This window comes from Protopterus annectens, chromosome 7.part0 (assembly GCF_019279795.1).
Source record: "Protopterus annectens isolate FY-2018-M chromosome 7.part0, PAN1.0, whole genome shotgun sequence".
NCBI classification, from domain to species: Eukaryota; Metazoa; Chordata; order Ceratodontiformes; family Protopteridae; genus Protopterus; species Protopterus annectens.
The window spans coordinates 445,591,724-445,616,734 of NC_056739.1; the positions used below are offsets into that span (position 1 = coordinate 445,591,724).

General features: G+C 40.8%; 1 protein-coding gene across 1 annotated transcript in view; it reads left to right on the forward strand.

Moving 5' to 3' along the window:
• The first annotated feature begins 1,898 nt into the window (after positions 1–1,898).
• Positions 1,899–25,011, forward strand: part of LOC122806523 (phospholipid scramblase 1-like) — a 103,994-nt gene continuing 80,881 nt past the window's right edge. Inside the window, exon 1 of the mRNA XM_044077024.1 lies at positions 1,899–2,105. Coding sequence (XP_043932959.1) covers positions 2,093–2,105 — 13 coding nt within the window. The 5' untranslated portion in view covers positions 1,899–2,092. The remainder of the gene's footprint in view (positions 2,106–25,011) is intronic.

The following is a 25,011-nucleotide window of genomic DNA, read 5'->3' on the forward strand; positions in this document are numbered from 1 at the left end:
GCATTTGGGAAATCGCTGTGTGTTGCAGCGCATTCACATTTATTACTGTTGTGCTGTATACCCGGTGAGGTCATTGGGTGTGTCTGTGCGTCCTATCCATGGATTATTTCCGTGGTTTTACGCTTGCAGCTGCAACGGTACTGCCTGTAGTGTTACATTACAGTTGCCTGCATTGCCTTCGCCTGGCATCTTACATTACTGCATCCTGCAGGCACATGGCATATGATGCATTTTATCTGCAGCCGCAGTTATGCTACCTCTGTACTTGGCTGTGCTATTTCGGTTCTTTGATCTTTGCATTTCTACTACATCCCCTATTATCTTTGCTCTCAAATGCCTCCCTTTCCCGTTCTGCAGGAGTCTGCATGCAGACTTATCAGCTGACGGCGTTTGCCCTTCCTGCATTGATTGGTGTTAATTGCTCGTTACGGATACATTTACACTGCTTCCGCATTTCCTCGTATTCTCCATTACCTTCCTATATCCCTGGTTGTTGACGGTGAGGCCGTCACATGACTGGTTTCGGGAACGTAGTCATCCTCGTGCACATGCATTTGTACGCGCATTCTGTACTGTCAGCGCATCTATTTCCTAACACGCCAGTCATGATGTTGTGATGTGCATTGTACAGCCCAGATTTGCTGTCCTCCAATATCCTTCCTCCCACGGTGGCACACCCTGTGTGGTTGACATGTATCTGGTGTAGGCCACTCCTCGGTGTAGTACCGCTTCGCGCTTGCTCCATCCTTACGCTGGCGCGTTTTTGCGATTCACTATTATCTGCCTCATTTGCATGGAATTGACTACTAATACCTGGTTACGGCGCGGACACCGCCTCCACTCCTTGACAACCATTGCGCTGGGGTTGCAGCTTTACATACATACTATGGTGTGTGGTGGCTGTGCAGCTGATTTGTGTTCTAATGCTCTTTTCGGACATTATCATATTATTTCATTGCTTTACAACTTCTGTGCACACATCCCGGGGGTCTGCTGTTCTTTCTACGCACGTGCCATTTATGTCATTTTTACATTTTGTGCATATTTTCTTTGGACATTCTCGGTGCCTTTCCACATTGGCATATTGCACCTATATGATACCTGACTTTGACAGCCTTCCGTTACTCCTCCGGTATGTTTGGGTAAATGTAAACCGCTTTTTGGTTTACATTTCGCGTTCTTACGCTTACGCCGCGCCACTTGGATCGCTATTGCCCTCATTTGCATGGTGCAATACCGCACACAGTGTGTTTTGCATACCTACGCCGGGGGGCGGAGACGGTCCGGCACACGCCGGTAGTGCACGTGGAATTCATTCATACCTGAATCGCTCAGCAGCCATATTTGGCGTTATAACGCCAACGCTATGCGGGCGCCTGGCGCAAGGTTCATGAATCCCGGGGCATGTGTCATTTGCAAGGTTAATCTATCTATTAATTTATTTACGGTTTGCTCACCAGGGTAGTGGATTGACCATTTTGATCCATTACCATCACAGTCTAGGCATGCACAGTACAAGTAAAGGGTGACCATACTGAAAATAACTGAAGCAGGATAAGTAATAACACCGAGTGGTAATATCAGGAGTACAGGTAATAGCATGACTGATAAGCACAGATAAATTGCTATGCATAAAAATGTCAAACCATTGCTTTGCGTATAATTATTTAAAAACTACATTAGGTTACTTTTCTTTTCACTTGATGGATTTCTGTTTGCTGCCACACTGCAAATATTTGATAAAAAATCCACCTCTGTATAAAATATGGAAATTAAGTAAATGACAGCTATCAAATAGAGGCTTGTAAAAATGTATTAGTTTAGGGGAGAGGCATGAGGCAAAAACGTTTGTGGGTGTGACACATGCAAGACTTGCAAATAAATTCCTTTACGTATACAGCAGGTTACCTCACTGTTTCGATGCTGATTCCTAAATAAGTAGTTTACTTTAGAAATGAGAAGTAAGCAGGCTTGTTTTTCTTGTTCTGGCTTGGTGTGACCAGCTTATATTCTCCTTACAAAAGCCCTTTACTTTGATGCTCCTACATAGGAAAGAACTGTGCGAGTAACACCATTACTGACCTTCACAGCCATGTCTGCACCAGGTAAGCCAGAAAGCTGGGATTACAGTCGCACACTTGTTGTTCTTTTGTTTCTTAGTTAGTTCATTTGGAAATTCTTGTCAAAGAGGATATCTTAATCGTGACGTTATAAGTTGGTAAAAAAATGATAAAGTCCGGAATGCCTTCAGTTAAGTAGAGATGTTGAACAAATAAGGGAAACTCTCCTGACATAGAGAAATTCCAATGCTTACATGTTATTTTCTGATGCTCAGGATGAGAAGCTTAAATGTTGATCATAATATCAGCCTATATAGCATGGTTATTTTGAGGGGCAGTTCCAGCAAATTTTCTGCCTGTTTCTCTCTATTACATTGAAGAGTAAATGGCTCTGTCTATTGTTCTGCTTACCTGTCTATCTAGCTATCTGTCTCTCTAATAAAGCTTATGATTTGTTCAGTGTGAGTAAAAGTTATGCTAAAAGTATGAGTTTGGTTTTATTACAAATATTATATTATACTATATTTTGTGTGTTTTTGAAACACTATGCTGGACTTCTTGAAATATGCTCATATCAGATAAACATAAGACAGAGTTAACAGTAAAGTCAGGTGAATATAATAATTTCCAGTCTGGCAGTGTATTTTTAATTCGCTAAAAATATCTGGAAATAAACTATGTTCTTGACCAGCACAACACACCCATTTTATGTGATATTTTATTCTGTTTTGGGAAATATGTGATGTTTTGTCTCATAATCTGCAGCTCAGCAGTCTAATGGAAAACAGAACGGAATGTCTAGCTGGAAGACTAATACACCAAAGGTTTAAAGTTTTGCTTGTTGGTCCCTGAAAGTACACACTCTTTTTATTTGTTGCTGTCTTGTTGCTCAGTTGGAGTGTTTTTATTTGCTGTTTAATTCATTGGGAAGTGGATATTTTTAATTTAATGTTGCTGTTTAATCACTGGGCAGAGGACACTGTTTTGATTTGTTGTTGCTGTTCAATTGTCCACTGGGCAGTAGAAACTGTTTTGATTTGGTGCTTATGCCTTGTTATATGCAAAAATGTTGGTCCGTCAGCATTTGTACAGATCTGCACTTTCAGTAGGTGGCTGATAATGACAGAGGTGGCATGGTGATGAAGAATGATGGATGTAACCACTGTCCGTCAAGCAGCCCATAGGTTCATAGGTTTATAGGTGTTAACTAGGCTAACGGCCTCAAAGGCCTTTTTAAGCCTAGCCATGCCCCCCAAATATCTGACAAGTTCTTGTACCATTGATAAGTGTAAGCATGGGCCTGGGAGATGAGCCATTTACAGGTTAACTATGTCCATTAGAGACATAGGTGCCAACCAGGGATGAATTTCTGGTTTCCCATCCAGTTGTTCAAGTTGCACTTGAACTGGATTAGGGAGGAACTCTGCTTTACATGGATGGGGAGCCTGTTACATAGATGTGGTAGTCCCTGGGATACATACCTATCTCTCCAGCAGGTCATATTTATATCACAGGCAAGGTTTAAGTCTTTAGAATGGGTAATTCTGGTGCTGTTTATTTTGTGGATATGTAAGAGGTTCATCAGAGTGGGGTCTGACAATGCCCTGTATGCCAGGCATAGATCTCCCCTCAAAAGACTGTAGGAGACAGAATACAGGGATAGGGCCTTGAGGCAGTCTGCATAGGACATTTTACTTATGCCCTGTATTCTTTTAGTGAGTAACCTGTGTGGATATTGCAACTGTTGGATATTCCTTGCTAGGTACACACCAAAGGGGGCATTGCACTCAATGATAGGTTTGATGAATGCCGAATACAGTGGAACAATGGCTTCCTTGGACTTGGCTGCCATACCTTTGTTTATAAGTTACGTGACATAGAATGATTTCCTCACCACTGCAGACACATGATGGTCAAAGGCTAGATTACTATCTACCTGTGTCCCTAAGTCCCTGAATACTGGGTCAACTTTAAGGCGTGTATTGTCAATGTGATAGTTACCGGGGAAAGATGACTTCACAAAGGATACTATTATGCATTTCTTGGCATTTAGTTTTAGTCCATGGCTCTGACATCAGTTGTTTCTCTGGGTCAGCCCCTCCTGGAGAACATTTGTGTCAGTGTGAGATTCAATGACATCTCCTAATTTGCAATCATCTGTACATTTAGTCAGTCAGAGACCACTGACATTGGCCTTGACTTATGAGAAAAAAATGCCAAAAATGAGCAGTCCAAGGACTGATCCTTGAGGGACTCCACTTGTGACTGGCCTATTTGTAGAGGTGGACTCCCCAATTCTAACTTTCTGGGTCCTATCTTTGAGACAGTTGGCTATCCACCAGATGACATATGGGTTTGTACCTAACCTCTTGAGTGTCAACAATGCCTGAGGGGGGTATTGTGTCAAATGCCTTGGCCAGGTGAAGGTAGGCAGTGTGAATGATTGTGCCCTCATCCATTGCTTTGGTGATCTTCTCAAAGAAGTCCACCAGGTAGAGTAAGCATAATCTGTCCTTGACAAAACCAAACTGGGTTGGGTCCAGTGTCTGGAGGTTTACTATATCTCTATTGATCATTTATATGATAATTCTTTCCATTGCTTTACATACAAGACTAGTGAGACTTATGGGTCTGTAGTTTCCAGGGTCTGTAGATGGCCCACCTTTGCTCAGAGGGATGACTGTTGTTGTACTCCATTCATGAGGCACAAAGCCTGTTTGGAGGCTAAAGTTAAACAGTAATTCCAGACGCCCTGATAGGTCATGTTTCATGCTACTTAGAAGACATCCTGGGATATTGTCTAGGTGATATGTTACATTGCAGTAAGTACATTTAGTGCATTGCCCTACTGAACAGTGTTGTCTTTCATATACTGTGTTGCAAATAGAAGTACAGAACTTCACTACAGCTTCATATAAGTCATGTTACTTACATGTATTCTGTTACTGTAGTGCACAGCAGTACCTTGCATATACTGTCTTGTTATGAGTGCTACATTTTCTTTGTCCTAACTTGTACCATATGTCTAGAGTTCCCCTAGTCCCATATGCCTAGAGTTGCCTATACTATTGCAATACATAAAAAGCAACAATGTATAGTACAGGAATACATTAGCACATCTTGTAAGAAAATAATGAAATGATAGGTGTATCTGGGTGGGGGGGTTATTGTACCCCTTTACCCTACATGGTAACTGATTACTAATTAATGAAATCCTGATGTATACTACCCTGCTGTCATTAAATTCATGTGAGGGAGTTTGCTGTGCCCTTCAACCCCTCATAGGTTCATAGGTAGGTACTAGGCTATCTGCCCGAGGGCATTTATAAGCGTAGCCAGAATATGTCTGCTTTCGCCACCTGATTGATTAATTAACTGATCCTCTGTCAAGCAGAGCCAATGAAGTGATCCCAGGGATGTATTTTCTGTTAACCATCCACTTGTCAAGGTTTCTCTTGAAGAGTGTTAGTGAGGGGCTCTGCCTAATGTAGTCTGGAATTTTGTTCCAAAGCATGGGGAGTCTCTGTGACAGGAATCTATCCCTCCAGCATGTTCTATTTATTGTTGTGGTGAAGTTTAGCTCACTGGAGCGCGTGGCTTGCAGTGACTTGGATTTCTTTAGGTGGAGCATGTCCATCAATTCTGAGTTGGACATGGCTTTGTAAGTCAGGCAGAGATCACCTCTGAGTAAGTGATATGCCACTGAGTACAGTCAGAGTTTTTTCAGTCGGGCTGCATAGGACATATGTTTGAGGCCAGTAATCCTCTTGGTGAAGTACTTTTGTGGTCTCTCCAGCTGTTGGAAGTGTCTTGTGAGGTACATCCCAAATGGGGCATTGTACTCTATGATGGGTCTGATGAGTGATGAGTACAGGGGCATTATAAACTCTTTATTTCTAGATATCTACCCTTTAGTAATTAGATGGGCTACATAGAAGGATTTCCTAACTACTTTGGCAATATGATTGTCAAAGGAGAGATTACTATCTACCTGGTTCCCCAGATCTCTTATTACCTATTCTGTATTAAGGGGGCTGCCTCCTATGTGGTGAATCGTGGGTGTTTTGTTTTTCCCAAATGGGATGACTATGCATTTTTTGGCATTTAGCTTGAGGACATGACTTTGACACCAGGTGTCTGTCTCAGTAACGTCCTTTTGGAGGATGTCTGTGTCAGCCGGAGAGTCAATTATGGCTCCCAGTTTGCAGTCATCGGCGAACTTGGTTAGCCATAGTCCTCCTGTGTTTGCCTGTACTTCTGAGAAGTATATGCCGAACAGTAGGGGTTGCAGGACTGAGCCTTGTGGGACACCACTTGTGGGTACTCATTCAATGACCACTGACAAGGAAATGACAGGGACAGCAGAGTCACCTTCACATGCAGTTAATTGGCTGATTCCCTCTTCTCTGAGGTGAGAAGGTGTGTCCCTGAAATCAGTCCTACCTATATTTACTGAGACAAGTCTTGTCATATTTCAAGGTACTAAAGGTATTGGCTTTGTCACATGAAAGCATTTTTGTATTAGATTAATTATTTCTAAGAAAAGGGACTTTAGAAAAATGTCATTTGTGGCAAAAAGTTTCTGCATGTTAAGAAGTCTGCTAACTTCTACCCAGCACCAGCCTCTTGTGAAGCTGGACATGAGTAAAAGAAACATCATAGAAGAGAGCTAAATAATTTGTGTATAGTGTGCCATTTAGCCAAGGAAGATCTATATACAGCATTGGATAGCTGTTGTAACAGATGAATACAAGGGTTGTTATGTCACCACATAACAGATGTAGTACACGGAGCTCTGTGACCGCTCTCTGAATTAGTGAAAAAAAGTAACTCTGTTAAACATCTTTTTGATGTAAGAAAGCTGGATTATGATCACATATCCTATAATAATCAGCTTACTGTGTGCTCAGGACATGGATGAAAAGCAATTCATCTCAAGTGCAAACCTGGTTGTAATAGCAGTGATGTGTTTTATGGCTTTCAAAGCTGTAAAACACGTATTTCTCTTTAGTACTTTGGAAAAGGTAAAGTTCTATGTTTGAGAAAGAATTACTATGTGGTCTGTCCAGTCCTAAATTAGTTACTATATATTCTCAACATGGATATCAAGAGCCATTTCTCAAGCTTCACTTCTTTCTGCTCTCAATGTAAATGTATTGATATCTATGTCATATATAACAACTTAGCTATAACTGAAGACCTAATCATAATCATCTGTGATGGGGGGGGGGGGTGCTGAACATTGCTCAAAAAATGAAATGCACGCAATTACACTTTTCTGTCCAGGTCATTCCTGAAAGGGGTTTTGGCACAAATGTTATATTTTATGTGTTTGAAGGTGGGCATGTCAATCAACAAATCTCTCAGTGTAAGCAAGCAACATTTACAGTTAGACTGACAGAAATGGTTTATTTATTTACATTTTAACTAGGATGCCCTACCAGGCAGAACCTATTTCTTCCACAAATAATAAAATTCCACAAATACTGAGGACAGAAAAGCTGTAGAATATTTACAGCATGAGCAAAAACATGACATTCATAAATGCAAGCAGCATGCATGCTACAAAGAGGTGCTAATACATTTAAAACACAAAGGCAAAAAACCCTTCCCAAGAAAAGTTACTTGAAACAATGTATATGGCATATGTTGACTACGTATACCTTGAAAGGCATATCAAGTAACACTTGACTTGCTCACACTGTTATTGACTCAAACAGAAAGCAATGAGAGGGTTGCAGTGACGTGCTGTGTGATGTGTGCTGCAAGGGATCCATATTGTCTTGAATGTAGTTACTTCTCTAATGATCTTTTACTCCTAAACTGCCCACCATTATCAATCTCCAAAATTTATTTTTGAGCTTCAATTGCAAAACTCCACTTTACTTGTACCTAAGTAATTAATTTCCCTGTATTTAACACATCTGCTCTGTGCAGGTTGTTCATCATGCATATATTACTTTGCAAAACTAGTTCCTTGTAGTTACATTTATACATGCAAACTCTAACCTTTTCACAGCTATCTTAATTATGATTACTCATACAAACCATGACCTTTGCAAACATTTGTTGCTCACATAATTACTGAAGCTCGAGTTCAATTATTGTATTCTATGCCTTTGGCCTGGGTTGTTGCTGAAAAGGGTCACTGAAGCAGTTTAACTACCCAGATAACACATGATAACATAAGGCGACAACTAAACACATCTAGCTTTACTTCAGATACCCGAACTGACAGCTTTCAAATACATTTGCAACATTGTAACCTATTGGTGTGTGTGTGTGTGTGTGTGTGTGTGTGTGTGTGTGTGTGTGTGTGTGTGTGTGTGTGTGTGTGTGTGTGTGTGTGTGTGTGTGTGTGTACACAGGATAGCTGATCTAACAGTTGAAGACAAGGGTTGCTATGTTACTACAGCACAGAACAAAGTTTTTTTCCTTTCTGCGTCCTGTGGGTAAAGTCCTTTGACTTTCGAGAAGACCTGTGATAACCATTCCATTTGTGATCAGAACTTGCAGTTGGGATGTTGATCATTAATGGACCAGAACAGCAGGAGTCATGTTTTCACAGACTGGACTAGGCAGTGGCTATCTAATGCCACTCTGTGTCTATAAACCATTGCTGTAGGACTGTGTCTACATGAGGACACAACTTTTTGTGCAAACTCTGTGAACCACAGAAATTAACACAATAATTTTATAAAAATATATTACCATTTCAGGAATTACAATATTTAACCCCCCCAAAAAATGTTGCTTTTACAAGGCCCTAGGCTAGCCCAGCTGCAGGCTCAAGCATTTTAAAAGAGCCTTATAGCTGAGCATACACCTCCGGATTGCCTTAATCCATCCCATATTATAGTTATTAAACATAAAATGCAGTCATCATCAGAGGTACAGAGCATTAAGTGTAACCATTACTGATACTATCAGAAACCAGTCCAAGAGCTCAAGAATGCCAGTGGTTGCATACCTTCTGCTGTGGCCATGTGTGTTTTAAGGGTGAAGGACTTCCGGCAGCCCAAAAAGCAGCAGTGTGATGTCTGCACCGTCACTCCTCACATTTACAGGAACAGTTAAAGATATCTGGTGCAAGAATGTGCCAGAAATAATAGAAATGTTGATGTAGTCCAAAACAAGCCAGAAGGGATCATGGATGTCCAGCTGAAAGTATTGTGAGGCACTGGTGACCCTGCCAGTGTGGAAATTCATAGGAATTCAGAGTAGTGAATTGCACTGTGTTGGGAAGAGCATCTAGGAAGATTCAGAAACAAGATAACATTATGCAGCCATCACTAGATCTGGTTGTGCCAACTGTATGCTTACTGGAAAGTAATCCTAGTATCATCAAACGTTTTTATAACTTCCTTTTTTATAGCTGTTCTGTTTTCACCCTCAGTATCCTAAGAGGGTAACATTGAGCTTGCATCAATATTGAGTAATGGGAGAAAATTACTTTTTAAACAAATAATTTGAGGTTGTGCAACTTCAGAGTTAGTATATATTGAAACTGAGGGTGTGGGAGCAGAATCCAAATATTATTGTGTGTGGTCCTGTAAAAGTATTGTCATCTGCTTTGAAACTGTTTCCACTATTTTGAGTTACTGGCAATAACACTAATTTACTGTTCACACCTAATAATTTAAGTTTTAACCTGTCAAGTCATTATGATCATGTAAACAAGTTATGAAAATGAGTCATGGATGGAATACTCGGTGCTATGGACAACACTGACAAAAAAACAAACAAAAAAAAACCAAAAAGAAAACGTCAGCTGGGTTACATAGAAATGTGAGCCTAACAGTCACATTCATCATACCTCTCAACCACTTAGTGCAAGAAACCTGCACAAAGCCTGAAATAATTGGGGGAACAAAGGCTCAAAAATAGGGACACATTTTAAATTGTGCTTTTAAAACTTGGAAGGTTGCTAGAAAAATGGGATTTGAGTTAGCATGCATTTTCTGAAGGATATGATGTCTGAAAAACAAATTTATGTCAATATTTAATGATTTCAATCCTCAGATAATTTCAGAGATTTTCCAGAAAAATTTTATGAGAAGCAGACCAAAAACATAAGGCAAAAAAATCTGCACATTCTACAAAAATATGGGCAGTTGAGAGATGGGATGTTCATTCATTCATAAAGGAGATATGAGACAGTGCATTTTCAGCCACAGCCAATTTAAACAGAATGCAAATTAAAAAAAAATAAATAAAAAAAGTTATGAGATCCTCTACATGAACACCATTACCTGTGGCAATCATTCATTTTTGCAGGTTTATATTATATGGTCGAAAGTTTAGGTAATCGAATACTTAAGGCTCGACACCTAAAAAGCAAAAGCTGTAAACATCGAACGGCCACTTCTGCAAATTTTTTTCATAGGGAAAAAGTTTGCTTGGCTGGAGAAAAAAATGTTTTCAAACGCTAATCGATTGGGATACTTGGGCCCCCACATCCCCCCATGTAGGAGCTTGTGCCCCCCACACACCCCCTAACTAAATATATAAACTCTGAGATCACTCTACAGTGGAGAAAAGTGCAGATTCCTGATAATGGCCAAGCAAATTTTTTCCCTACAAAAAAATTCATGGACGTGGCCATTCAATGTTTATAGCTTTTGCTATTTAGGTGTCGAGCTTTAGGTATTCGATTACCTAAAGTTTCGATGACCTAATATAGACCCATTTTTTCATGTTTAGCAGTGAGACGTGTACTATGATTAAATTATGAGCCTTCTTGGAGGGGTAGTGAACTTTCTGCTGTTGTAACTGTGTTCCCAGATTAAGGTTAGATGAGTTAGATCATAGATATAAATCCATTCTGTCTAGGCTGAGATGCTGCATAGTGGACAGACAGTCTTTCTGGCTTAAAGTAAAGTGGATTTTGTAGTATAATTTATTGAAAGAAATAGGACTCCAGGTGTGGATGAGAGAAGGGCATTAGTTGTGGAAGGAAACCTTTCAGCCATCACTGATTTCAAAGAATGCCCTGTGAAATGTCCTCATTTTCCCTAATACTTTTGGTCTGCTCCTCATAAAACTTGTGGATTTCTGGGGATGAGGCTGAGAGAAGGGCATTAGATGTGGAAATATACCTTTCATCATCCTTGACTTCCCAGAATGTCCCTCAATTTTGCCTCACACTTTTGGTCTGCTTCTCATAAAATTTGTGAATTTCTGTTAAATTTTTGAGGATCGCAGTCACTAACATTTGAGTTTTAGACTTTGTATACTTCACAAAATTAATATTTATGCAAAAGCTGTTATTCTAATAATGTAAGAACAATATTTAAACTCTTTTCCTGACTTTGAGCCTTTACCCTTTATTATTTGTGGCTTTGTCCCTGATTCTTGCAGAAAGAGGATAAGACGTATGTATAGACGTCAAATGGCTGTGGTTGGGATTTTTGTGTGGATTGTGCCATAGTGGAGGAGCATGAGGGCCTGGTGTGGGTCATTAGATTAATTTACAAGTTAAGGAAGGGTAGTGATTGAGATACAACTTCAGCATATAATGGGTAGGTACTTACTTGAGTGATTCAGTGTTAAAAGTAAACTCTGCAAAATTGGGTAGTTGGTGCTGGAGCTGAACCATAAACCTAGGTACATGAACAAGTGCATACTGTCTGAGGTGTTGCTTTTAGGGAAGGGAGTCAGAATTTTGTTGAACTGTCCTTATAATTTAGAGGATTGCTAGCCAATTATGCAGATGGGATAGACTGAGAAATAGTTTTTGGTGATGTTTTCATGAGTCAGATGGGAAGATCAAAATGCCAAGTCATCACTAATCATTTGTGAAAGAAATCACTCCAACTGCACACACTAAACTGTTAGGTGTAGAAACAGACAATAAACTCAAATTTGACATCCATATGCACAAACCATTAAGAAAGTTAATAAAAAACTAGGACTTCTCTATATGAACAAACACTTTATAACTAAACAAACCAAGGCTGCTATAGCAAGAACTCCTCTCTTATCCATCCTTCTCTATGCCTCTCCCATCCTTACTAATCTCTTACTAATCTCCGCCAGAGTGATCTGAACAAAATGGAATCTTGTTATAACAAAATAGCCAAGTTCGCTACTGAAACATCATACAAATCCCACCACTGTTTTGCCCTTAACCAACTCAATTGGCTCAAGCTACTTTAACTACTTCTGTTTAATCAACTCACAATACTGCATAATCTCTTCTACCTTCCAGAAAAAAACCCTGCACTTCAAAATATAATTAACCCCCGCATCCCTACCAGAGCCTTACAGTCTAGTTCTCAGAACCTAATACATGTTATCCGGCACAAAAATTATGCTGGCAAATTTCTCTTTGCCAGCAATATTGCCAAAATCTGGATCTCACTACCTAGCCATATAACCTCCACTACCTCCACTATTCAATTTAAGAAACTCCTGAGAACCCACTTCTCAAACAATTGGCTTTGTTCATGCTACTCCCCAGGTTAATTTGCACTAATACCATTTTCAAGTAATCTACTAAAGGTCCCCTAATTCCTTTTACTGTAAAGCTTAATAATCACTGGTTATTTCTGTAACAAAATATTGAGAGTACTCATAATTTAGAAAGACAAAAAAAAATTTTTTTCTTGTGTTTATATTTTATATTATATATAAATCCTACTACTAGAATGCTGTATGCTGACTTTAGTAAAGGAATTATTAATCTATATATAACTTATTTTATTTATTTTATTTTATTTTACGTTTGTTGACTGGGCTAGTCTAACTGGATATATGTCCATTTTCAGTAGAGGCCCGGGGAGATAAGCTCTGAGGAAACAAACAAAATCACATATGCAAAAATGAATGTATACAATGAACATTGCAGGTGCAGTACAGAGAATAATCAAAGAGGTCATTCGTTCATAACATAGTGCAAAATATACAGCTGCAATTAATAAAATACAAAATGTAGTTGCAATACATCATAAAGAAAAATATGGCAGCTGAATTATACAATATATTAGTATACAAGTAGTCATAAAGAAAAGTTGGAGCTGAAATTATATAATATATTAGTAAAAGTATGTTTCTATAGAATCTATATCTCTGTATGATATTCTTGTGTAATTTCTTTATGACATGCTATTGGAGCTTTTCTCCCCGGGCCTCTGCTGAAAATGGATATGTGTCCAGTTGGACTTTCCCAGTTAACAAATGTAAAATAAAATAAAATAAAATAAAAAAAAATAAAATAAAATAATAAAAATAAATAAAATTACACTCTTTGACATTTGCTCCCTGACCTTCTCCTTAGTGGAAGGTATCCAGGTTTCTCCTCATCATTTCTATCTCTCCCCAGCCAGCTCCTCTATTGCCTCAGCCACGGGTCAAATTCAGGTCATCTGGGCTGTATCTCTTTATGCAAATTGAGCTACCAAGTCAATGCTACATGACTGCATTCTTCCTTAACTGTTCAGCGCTGGTTTTATAATTTGCTTTCTTATTATCATCTTTTTTTTTTTTTAGTTTCTTTTCATGCAATTTTCTTTACTTTGTAGGATAACGGATAAGGACATACAGGAGGTGGGGATAATGGTTGAGGAGGTGCAGGAAGCCCATTACATAGAGGTTAGTAGAAGTATTACAAAGGTTGGTGACAGCAATGGTAAAATTTGAATGTGAGCTGGCAGAAGGTATCAGGAGGGAGAACAATGGCTTCTTTACATATTAGCAGAAAAAATGGAAGAAAGAGGCAGTCCTGTTCAGTATGAGCAGGGACAGAATGGAAATAACATAAGACTAAGAAGAGAAACAGAGGTGAAGGAAAACAAGGAAAGGGTTCCATGTGGACAGGCACAAAAAACACAGTAGGGAAAATTCTGGATAGACAAAAGGATATAGCAGTAAGAAAGGAATTGATTGCTGTTAGGGAAGATAAAGCAAAATGACCAAAATGGGTCATCTCCCAAAGTCTTCAGGAATCTGGCCAGTGAGCTGGCAAATGTTATATTGGAGATCATCAGTGGCCATTGTACTGCCTGAGGACCATAGGTGGCAAGTGTGGAGCCTTGTACAAGCAAGACAAATCTAGTGAAGTTTTTGCTATTTTAGTTTAACAGCAATGGAGATAATCCTGAGATGAGGACAGGTAGCATTCTTACAGAATAAGCATATGAGAAGCTTAAATGACTTGGCAAGTGGTTGAATTCAGCGATTCCATGCAAATGCATGATTATATAATGTTGTGTACTGATTGTTTCTAAATATCCCCTACATTTTATGAATAAGCAATGATGCACAGGTTGTGGGCAATTTGCATATACAAATAGTGTGACTACATTACCGGATAATTGGTATGCATGATATGTAAATAAGTGTTATCATGCAAATGAAACTCATTGTGTATCAAAATGACAAAAGCAAACATTTATTCTGAACACTGAAAACAGGAGCTTCACTCACTTTATTATGGTAGGAATAGGGGTGGCACAGTCATGCAACAAGGAACATTGACACTTCAGAAAAACAGGTTCTCTGGTTCAACTCTCAGCTTTGGTAACTTCTGTGTGGAGTCGACATGGCCACGCTGTCTTTGCAGGAGTTTTTCCCAGGTCCTCTGGTCTCCATCCACATTCCAAAGACATGCAGTAGGTGGAGCTGGGACTGTAAATTGTACATAGATGTGACTGCATACATGTGAAATACAGATGAAAGGACTAGCAACCTACTTCCATTTCCCCCTTTGTCTTGTAAAATCCAAGGATGGGGTTGGCTGTCCAAGGAGTCACTCAAGAAGTTGTCTGCAACATATGAAAGAGAGAAAGAGAGTTGTAGCTGAACAGCAAATGTTACTGGCCACACTTGGAGCCACTTCATAGATGGGTTATGTATAGTACTGCATCCATAGATGTGGTGGAGCATACATGATTTCCATGGACAGCAGTGGAGAAAAATCACTACTGTATGGGCATTCTACAAGGTCCTAGGATCCAGTGATTGCACCAAAGTTGCCATCAAGGCCACAGCTGCTCATCTGTACCAAATGCATCTGTTATATCAGCTGGAAGGCTTTCACTCCATCAAATGTCAGGTGATGCGGAATGCAGAGGCTATTATAACCAATGGATGTATAAGCTATCTCAGTAGTGCCTATAAGCTTATAATTTCTACATCTGAAACATGTGCACTGCTACTAGTGTTTTAGGAGGACTGATTTCTCATATTTGGTAGAAGTACACATTATCAGTTACATTGGCCAGTATATGGTGTTCTCTTTGACATAGACAGCAATCCACTCATATGTTGTGTGTTGCAGGATATGTCTTGGAACCATGGTGAGATGGCTTACAGCACTGCACATCTGAGACAAGGAATATTGTCAATTGTGTCTTTGGATTTCTGAAGGCACACTTCCTCTGCCTGGATGTATCTTATAATGTACTACAGCATGCATGGAAAGCCTGCAGGCAGTTGTTTGTGGTGTGTGTCGTGATACATGCTATGGTAGTAAGGAAGCAGCTACAATCTGTGATTATCACAAGAGTACCTCATACACCCATTGCAGCAATAGGTAAGGAGGCTGGTGCAAACCCTTCATAAAATATGATTGCACCCCGTGCAAGGCAGAGGCAGGTACAGTATGTTGGGGCACTGGCAAAGAGGAGGCATCTGGTCCACAGCTGTGGGCTATGACAAGGACAGCATATAATAAAACTGATGAATGTGTTACTACACCCACTATATGCATTATAAAGAATTGACTGTCCATGAAGTGCATCAGAAATTACCAACACAAGCCAGAAGGTGGGTAGGGGAGAATCATCATCTTCTTCATCATCTTCATCATCATTTGCACAGGTGTGAGAGGGGCACAATGACAAGTGACATTAGTGTTACCACAGGTGTAAGGGTAACAGTGTGTGTTAGCCACAGAGGCAGATACCAGGGTGTGGGGAGTCATGGATCATATCTTTCAGTGCCAGGTTGGGGTATCCATGTCATAAACATTGGCCAGGTACTCAGTATGGCCTTACAGTGTCAAGCTAGAACATGTTCTACATGATGGGTATCTATGTATGGGAACCACAAGGGCAATCACAGCTAAGTGTAGCACTCCAATGGGCAATGGGGGATAGAGATGTATGGAATTGTTGGAACCAGAGCAACTTGCCAAGTGAGACTGTCCTGCAGTAAAGCTAGATGACCATGTGATTGGTCATACATAGATGTGGTGGCTGTTGCAGCCAAGAGCACATTTTCTTCCATCTGAATAAACCTGGCCTATGACCATCCACAATGCATCTGCATCCTTGCACCACCACAGATGGCATTTGACAGTACCCTCACAAATGCACCGATGGATGTTATTTGGATCATGTTTGCTTCATGTCTCTACTTGCTATGTCACTCCGCATGCACTGTAGGTTGTCCCACAGCACATGCAGTGGTTGCACATCCTCATGTAAACCTCAATGTACTTATCGTCACTGCCAAGGTATATGTAGTGGCTGCCATGCTTGGGTTACTGAGACGCACATAGTAATGACACCCATCAACAGTGATGAGTGTGTGCACATCAAAGGCAGCAGTCATGGTGGCTCTGATGTAGCCTGACAGAGCTCACAGTGGCAGGACCTACAGTGTTAAACATAGGTTATGCTGGAGGTTCAGCCTGTTACCTCATACATGTGGATGGGCTGAGTGTACCCTCTCCAATGATAAAGTTGCAGACAGTGGCACTATGTCATCTGGCTGTACCTTGTGAACATTGCCATCCCTGCCAGTTACAGATGATCTGTTCAGTGTTCACCAAAGACATTAGATGACATGTTCTGCTGAACCCTCCATTAGTAGAAAGCATAAAAGCATAAAGCTAACATACCTTGTATGTGATCTTGTCTGTCTCTCTTTCTGAACCATGGACAGGCAGAACAGGATATGAGGACTGCCTGGGTCCACATGGGTGGGGCAACAAGAATAAAGAAGGAGAAGCCATTCTAGAATTCTGTCTGGCAAATGGCTTGATAGTAGCCAACACATGGTTCAGAAAGAGAGACAGTCACAATTTCACATACAAGAGTAGTCAACATGCAACTCAGGTGGACTTCCTCCTAGTAAGGAAATGGCACTGGGGCAGAATCCATGACTGCAAAGGCATCCCAAGTGAAACAGCTGGCCCACAGCATAAACCACTAGTTGCCACAATCAGCTGCAAGCAATGGTCAGAGAAGCCTCTAAAGTCAACAGAGACCAGGCTGAAGACCTGGAAGTTGACTGGAGAGAAAGTACAACAGTTCAAGGAATTACTCAGGGCTTTAGCACCCCAAGAAGAGGAGGAAATAGGTGGAGTTGAAGAAGAATGGCAGCACCTAAAAACAGCATGTGTTAGGACTACAGAAAAGATATGTGGCTAAGCCAGGTATTGAAATAAGGTACATAAGGAAACTGGTGGTGGAATGCAGAAGCCCAGAAAGTCATCAAAAGAAAAAAGGAGTGCAGGAAGAATTGGGAGACATAAAAGACTGACCAGGCTAGGAAGGACTACTGGTTGGCTAACAAAGAAGCTAAGAAAGAAGTTGCAATAGCAAAGAATAGGGCATCTGAGACACCGTACCAACTTCTGGAAAGTGACTCAGTAAGGGGCACAAAGAAACTTTATCAGGTTGCAAGGCAAAGACAGAAAGATAACGAAGATAGTCAGACACCCTTGATAAGGGATGCCAGCAACAACCTGCTCACCAGCCCAGAAGACATCAATGGCAGATGGAAGGAATATTTCCAGCAGCTTCTGAATGAAGAAAACCCCACAGAACCTGTACTTCCCCAGAAACAGCCTATGATGAGAGAAGAAGGTTTGGTTACAGCAGATAAAATAAAGATGCTGGGTGGGATAGGGGAGAAATGGCTCCTGAGGATACTAATAGCAGTGTGGAGAGAAAGGCATATCCCAGATGACTAAAGAATAAGCATACTCATTCCAGTGTACAAAAACAAAGGGCAAATCCATAACTGTGGGCAGTACAGAGGCATCAAACTCCTATCACATTGCATGAAAGTTCTGAAAAGGGTGACTGATAAACGGATACAAAGAGTAGTAGAATGTAAGATGGGAGATGATCAGTTTGGATTCAGATCAGGATGTAGCACAACAGACCCGATGTTTGCATTGAGACAGATACTTGAGAAGAAGCTAGAGATGAGGAGGGAGCCCAACTGGGCATTCCTAGACTTGGAGAAAGCATATGGCAAGGTCCCAAGAAAGCTGATCTGGGCAGTACTGCAGTGGTGTGAAGTCCCAAAAACATTGGTAGAATTAGTGTAGGCTATGTACAAGGACTCAATGACTCACATACGAACAGTGTTTGGCCTCAGAGAGGGGTTCTCAGTTGGTGTGGGTGTACATCACGGTAAAGCTCTGAGCCCACTGCTGTTCATACTGGTGATGGACTACGTTAGCAAACAAGTTGGAGGGGTCGGATCAACAAAGCTGCTGTATGCAGATGATGTGGCAATACAGGCAGACTCTTAGCTAGAACTTCAGCAAAGGATAGGAGAATGGAATGCAAATCTGAAGGCACATGGGATGAAACTAAGCACAGATAATATGGTGGTAATGGCAACAAACTGGGGAAATTAGAAGAAGCTGAGAATAGAGATAGAAGGTAAGATAGTGGAACAAATAAACAGCTTCAAGTATATGGGAGGAGTAGTTGAGGAGAAGGGTAGTCTGAATGAAGAGGTCAAAGCTTGAATCAGAGGGGCTGCAGCCAACTGACATAGAGTGTCAGGTGTAGTCTATGACAGAAGAATGCCAAAGAAGCTGAAAAGTAAGGTGTACAAGACAGTGGTGTGACCAGTACTACTGTATGGTACAGAAACCTGGGTAGTAAAGGCAGAACAGTTGAAGAAGCTTGAGGTGATGGAAATGAAGTGACTGAGAAAGGTTATAGGATGCACACTGTGGGACAGACAAAGAAATGAGGACATAAGAGCAGAAACCAAAGTAGCTCCAATTGCAGAAAAGATCAAAGGAACAGATTACGCTGGTTTGGGCACGTGTAGAAAAGCGGAAGACAATCTGGTGAAGATTTGGGACAGACAGGAAGAAGGAAAGAGGAAGTGAGGACATCAGGAAAAGAGGTGGCTGGATTGTGTGAAAGAAGATCTGTGACAGTCAGGCATGAGTGTTGAAGAAGGTTGGAGTGTGGCAATGAATCGAGAGAGTTGGAGACAATTAACACGATACCCCGACCCCATGTAGAAAAAAATGAGAAAAAGGGGGCTGCTGCTGATGACCTGTGTCAGGGTTGGGGTATATGCCTCACTCTCAAAACCCATGACACACAGACTGGTACCATCATCTAATGTGTATTGCATACAGGGATATATATAAGTTGTGGTGCAGGTTGTCACAGTTTTAAGCCCAATGCACCTGCAGAACAGATATGCATAGATGTGCTGCTGAACAACCCCTTTACACACATGGATTGATGTACCACTAGAAATCTACATGCTATTATTATCTTGGTGTAGCCCCTACATACACTCAGTAAGTTGTCAGCAGCCCAGCTCCTCCATCCAAGCCACTACCATGCATGAGGCTTCACTCATTTGCTTCAGAAAGGGTTACCAAGAACTGTTCCATTACTATGAGCCACTGCTGTGGGGGTTGTGTACCTGTCCTTGGTAATGTTCTGTGTCTTGGTCTTTGCATGTAGTATCTTATGACACTCTCATACACTTGTGCTACTGTCTTATTATGGTCGCTCACAGCACTGATGTCCCTCACCACTCCCTGCAGTGCCTGTTCTCCATGTTCTGGGTAGTGAAATATCCAGCCATTGTCATTCTCTTTGGCCTAGGACAAAATGTGTACACTTCTAGGTTACACATTTTGATCAGTGAGTGAGTGTATCTGTATATATGAGTATCTGTGGCAGATCCTTATATCTCAGCATGGGCCACCTCCCTGTTCTATATTAGAAGACCAAATGTTTAGGTGATGGAACACCTAAACATCAATCTTCTAATATCGAACCGCACAATGTTGAACGTCCCAGGGAAACACGTCCCTCGACCACAACACAAAAAAAATTACTTTACATCTAAATTAAGTGGGGGCCTTCGCCCCCACACCCCCCTAACTAAATATACCAACTCCAAGATAGCTCAACAGTAGGGAAACAGCAAACTCCAGCAAACAGCCAAGGGAAATATTTCCTTGTGTTAAATCAGCCATTCGCCATTTTTTGCTTTCGATATTAGAAGATTGATGTTTACGTGTTCGATCACCTAAACATTTGGTCTTCTAATATAGACCCTATATATATATATATATATATATATATATATATATATATATATATATATATCCACACATATATGGTGATGCTTTCTGACCATTCCTACCTTGTCTCATACTGAGAGCAGCAATGGGCATGTTGTCACTGTCCACCTTCTTGCAGCACAGTGCTTATGGACAGTGATCATCCTTTGCCTCTCACTTCTTTCCACACACATAGCCATGCAGTGACCTGTGCGCACAATACATTGTTTTTCCTGTATCATGTATAGCAATTTCTGTGCATAGGCCCTAGCATTGCTCTTCCATGCAACTTACACCAGTCATACCCTTGTGCTATGTTCTCTGTGAGTGACACCCCAGTTTTAGGTTAACCTGATTGCCCTTGTGGTGTGTTATCACACCAGATGTACTAATTCCTATATGCTCTTGGTGATCAGTGCAGTATTGTGGTATATTACCAGTTATCTTATCTGCTTTCATTGTATCTGTATCACAGTACAAAGTCTTCTCCACTATAAGATGACTTGCTCATCTTAATATGGTCTGTTGTGGTACTGTAGCATAGTAACCGCCTCTTTTGCTATGCAACAGTGGGTCTCAAAGCATGGGAATTATGACTGTGAGATAGCTTAGTGACATTGTCTCTGAATCACTGCTGTAATGCATTGCACTATTACACCCACAGCACTACCATCTTTATTCCTAATAAGATATGTGCACACTGTGTTCATGCACGGACACTACAAAACCTGTAGCACCACCATTCTGTGCTAGTGATTTAAGTGGTGCACCAGTGCTCCTTGATAATGCACATCACATGGTTTACTCATCATGTAGGCCTCTGGTATCATTATACTGACCTGCAGAGATGCTACCTCGATCTACTCTACCAGTGATAGGGATAGTGAGCCAGCATTTAACAGTAAGAACTATATATAAGTTATGTCATTTTTTTTTCTGCCTATTATCTGTTTGTTTCATTGCATTCTATTTGAGTGTCATATAGTCATTGTTTTTTTTTTTTTTTTTTGCAGCGGCAGCAGCTGAGGAGGTAGTATACATATCCTGCCAGTTGGACAGCCTGCCAAACCTCCTTAGTCACCCTGCCTGTTGAAGGCTATATCCATGTCTGTCATATACAATTGCAATTCTATTTGTCATAGACATGTACACCAAAGTGTACTTTTTTTTCTTGTTTATTCCTTCTACACATTCAGCTGTGGTATAAGATCTGGCAGTAGTGGCCACCTGGTTCTGGCACTAATGCACTAATTACTCACTGGGTACTGAGTCATCAGTGGTCCCCAGGCCTGCCTTTTGGTCACTTCTGGCAAATTCTCAGGAGGATTGAGGGGGCAGAGGCTTTGCTTCTGAGAGAAGAAATTAGAGGTCCCCATTAGTCATCTAGCATCAGGTGCAGTGACCAGTTACTTCCTAGTAGGGGGTTTTTAGCAGCTGAACTCCTGAACTGAAACAATGGAGTGCCCCCTGGTATGGCCGACAATGTAACCTGACCAGCTGTTTTTTTCTCTTGTGGTGTTAATTCAATAAAAGAGTCTGCTTTAATACAACCAGGAGTTTCCTGTGTGGTGCCTTTTGTGTTTTGTCCAGATGTCTTGTTTTTTGCTGACCAGCTGTCACTGACCATCAAACATTTACTGGCAGTGTTTGTCCTTGAAATCAACCACAGAGGTAACTGATGTTTGACTGTGGTCTTCTCTGGGTTGCTCAGACTGGCCCTTTGTACTCATCCCTATCACACATCACTGTATACCTCTTCCTTATGTGTCACACTCTATAGTCAAAAAAAGAAGAAGAGGTATATGGGTTATTAGGGTTCCACTATTATCTGTTTGAGGTACAGCAGCCCAATGAATTCTTTATATATATGTATTGCAATGCTTGTGATAGTCAAAAGCCTTGAAGGGGTGCTGGTGTATATCTTAGTCTGCTCTGCATTTAAGGCAAACTTAAAATGAAAGAACCTACACATAGCATCTGTCTGCTAACCTTTGTGATTAATACAAGCTGCAATATATGATGTAACAAACTATTTGAAGGTAGTTGAGTCGGGTGCTGAAGCCCACAATTCTCCTTCAACTTTTGAAAAATATTTCCCCATCTTTTGATACAATTTTCCATATTACTATAGTGCTCCTTCTTATGATTTATGCTTGTGCTAGTGTCTCATTTGTTAAAATAGGATTTTTTAGGCAAAAGAATTGGTCTGAAAAAGAATGTGATGCTGATTAATAAAGAGCTAAGTTCATCTTGTGACCTTTTATTTATTTATTTATTTATTTATTTATTTATTTGCAGTTGTTTTACCAGGATAGTCCATTGGGCCAAGATGAACCCGTTTTCAATGGAGTCCTGGGGAGAAAAGCTCCAATAACAAAGTTACAGTAGGTTTTACATTAGATTACAATATTTACAATGATATAGCTTAGAGCATGACATTGCAAGTAGTATAGCTCCAGAAACAAGGTTACAATAGGTTTTAGGTTAGATTACAATATTTACAAGTGATACAGCTTAGAGCATAATGTTACAAGTAGTAGAGACTGGTGATGAATGTTACAGAAGATACATACTAGAAAAGAAAACATTTCAATATAAATACTGAGAGCCATTAACTCTTAGGAAGCTTGAATATATGACATATAATAATATATTTTTTGTAAATAGTTTAGTTAGTACGAGCAGGGAATGTAAGCGTTAGGAGAGGCAGTAAAAGGAAGTTACCAGAAAGGAGGGAAAAAAGTGAGGGTAAAAAGTGATCGCCAGTGTAGATTATGATGGATGAGAGCAGGAGCATTCCCACTGGGATAGCAGATATGAAGGATGTGTGCAGGAGCATTCCCACTGGGATAGCAGATATGAAGGATGGGTGCAGGAGCATTCCCACTGGGATAGTAGATATGAAGGATGGGTGCAGGAGCATTCCCACTGGGATAGTAGATATGAAGGATGGGTGCAGGAGCATTCTCACTGGGATAGCAGATATGAAGGATGGGTGCAGGAGCATGCCCACTGGGATAGCAGATATGAAGGGTGGGTGCAGGAGCATTCCCACTGGGATAGTACATATGAAGGATGGGTGCAGAAGCATTCCCACTGGGATAGCAGATATGAAGGATGGGTGCAAGAGCATTCCCACTGGGATAGTACATATGAAGGATGGGTGCAGGAGCATTCCCACTGGGATAGTACATATGAAGGATGGGTGCAGGAGCATTCCCACTGGGATAGCACATATGAAGGATGGGTGCAGGAGCATTCCCACTGGGATAGTAGATATGAAGGATGGGTGCAGGAGCATTCCCACTGGGATAGCACATATGAAGGATGGGTGCAGGAGCATTCCCACTGGGATAGCAGATATGAAGGATGGGTGCAGGAACATTCCCACTGGGATAGTAGATATGAAGGATGGGTGCAGGAGCATTCCCACTGGGATAGCACATATGAAGGATGGGTGCAGGAGCATTCCCACTGGGATAGTACATATGAAGGATGGGTGCAGGAGCATTCCCACTGGGATAGCAGATATGAAGGATGGGTGCAGGAGCATTCCCACTGGGATAGTAGATATGAAGGATGGGTGCAGGAGCATTCCCACTGGGATAGTAGACGAGAATGAAGAGCTTTTTTGAATATAAAGTGGTTAGAGGTGATACGAATGGATGGTGGTAGGGAGTTCCAGAGACGTGCTAGACCATAGGATAGGAGATTTTTCCCTGAAGGACGAGTTGGTTTGTGCAGTTCTATTAGGTTCTGGTTGTTAGATCTTAGTACTCTGTTGGGTAGATGCATTTAAAAGGCAGAGGAAAGGGATGGGCACAGTAAGGGGTTGAAAATGAGCTTATGTGCAAGAGTCAGTTGGGTATAGGTGAGATGATTGGATAGTTCTAGCCATTTTAGTTTGTGGAGAGAAGAACAGTGGTGGCTAGATGACTTGTGGCTAGTAGCGAATCTGGCAATTTTGTTGTAACATGAGGAAAGTTGTGTTTTAAGGGAAGATTGTAGGTTATTTAAGAGTGGGGCTCCATAGAGAAGGGAGGGGATAAGAAAAGAGGTAGAGAGGGTGATTTTAGTGGAGGGTGTGAGGTAACGATTTTGTCGGTAGAGCATGCCTAGTTTTTGGTGAGTTTTTTTGATATTTAGTTGAAGGTGGGAGTTGAATTTAAGCTTACTATCAATTTGAACCCCAAGTAATTTAGTCTGAGACACCAATTCCAGAGATGTGTTGTTATGACTAGTGACAGAAAATGTGCTTGTATTGATAGAGGTGACTTTAGAGGGAGTAAAAACCATTAGAGACCTGAGTTTGAATAGAGGCTTGGGTGCTTAGTGGAACTAGCTGGCAGGATGGGTGTGCTTATGTTTGGAGCATGAGGAAGGGGTACACACTGGGCCATACTCACATTTTTAATTTCTCGATGTCTTTTGGGTTTCTAATGCCAAAGTCAAAGTATGATTAAAGTTCATGAAATTAGTATTGTTTCAATCCTTGATGTTAGCCAAAAGTGCTCTTCACAGCACCCGCAATGTGTTCAGTAGTGACTCCTTCTGCAATTCATATGGAGTTACATGTATTGGTAACATATCCAAGTATGACTGTAAATTCTTTTTTATAAGACCTGTTGCTCCCACTACTACTGGAACTGTCTGGGTATTCTT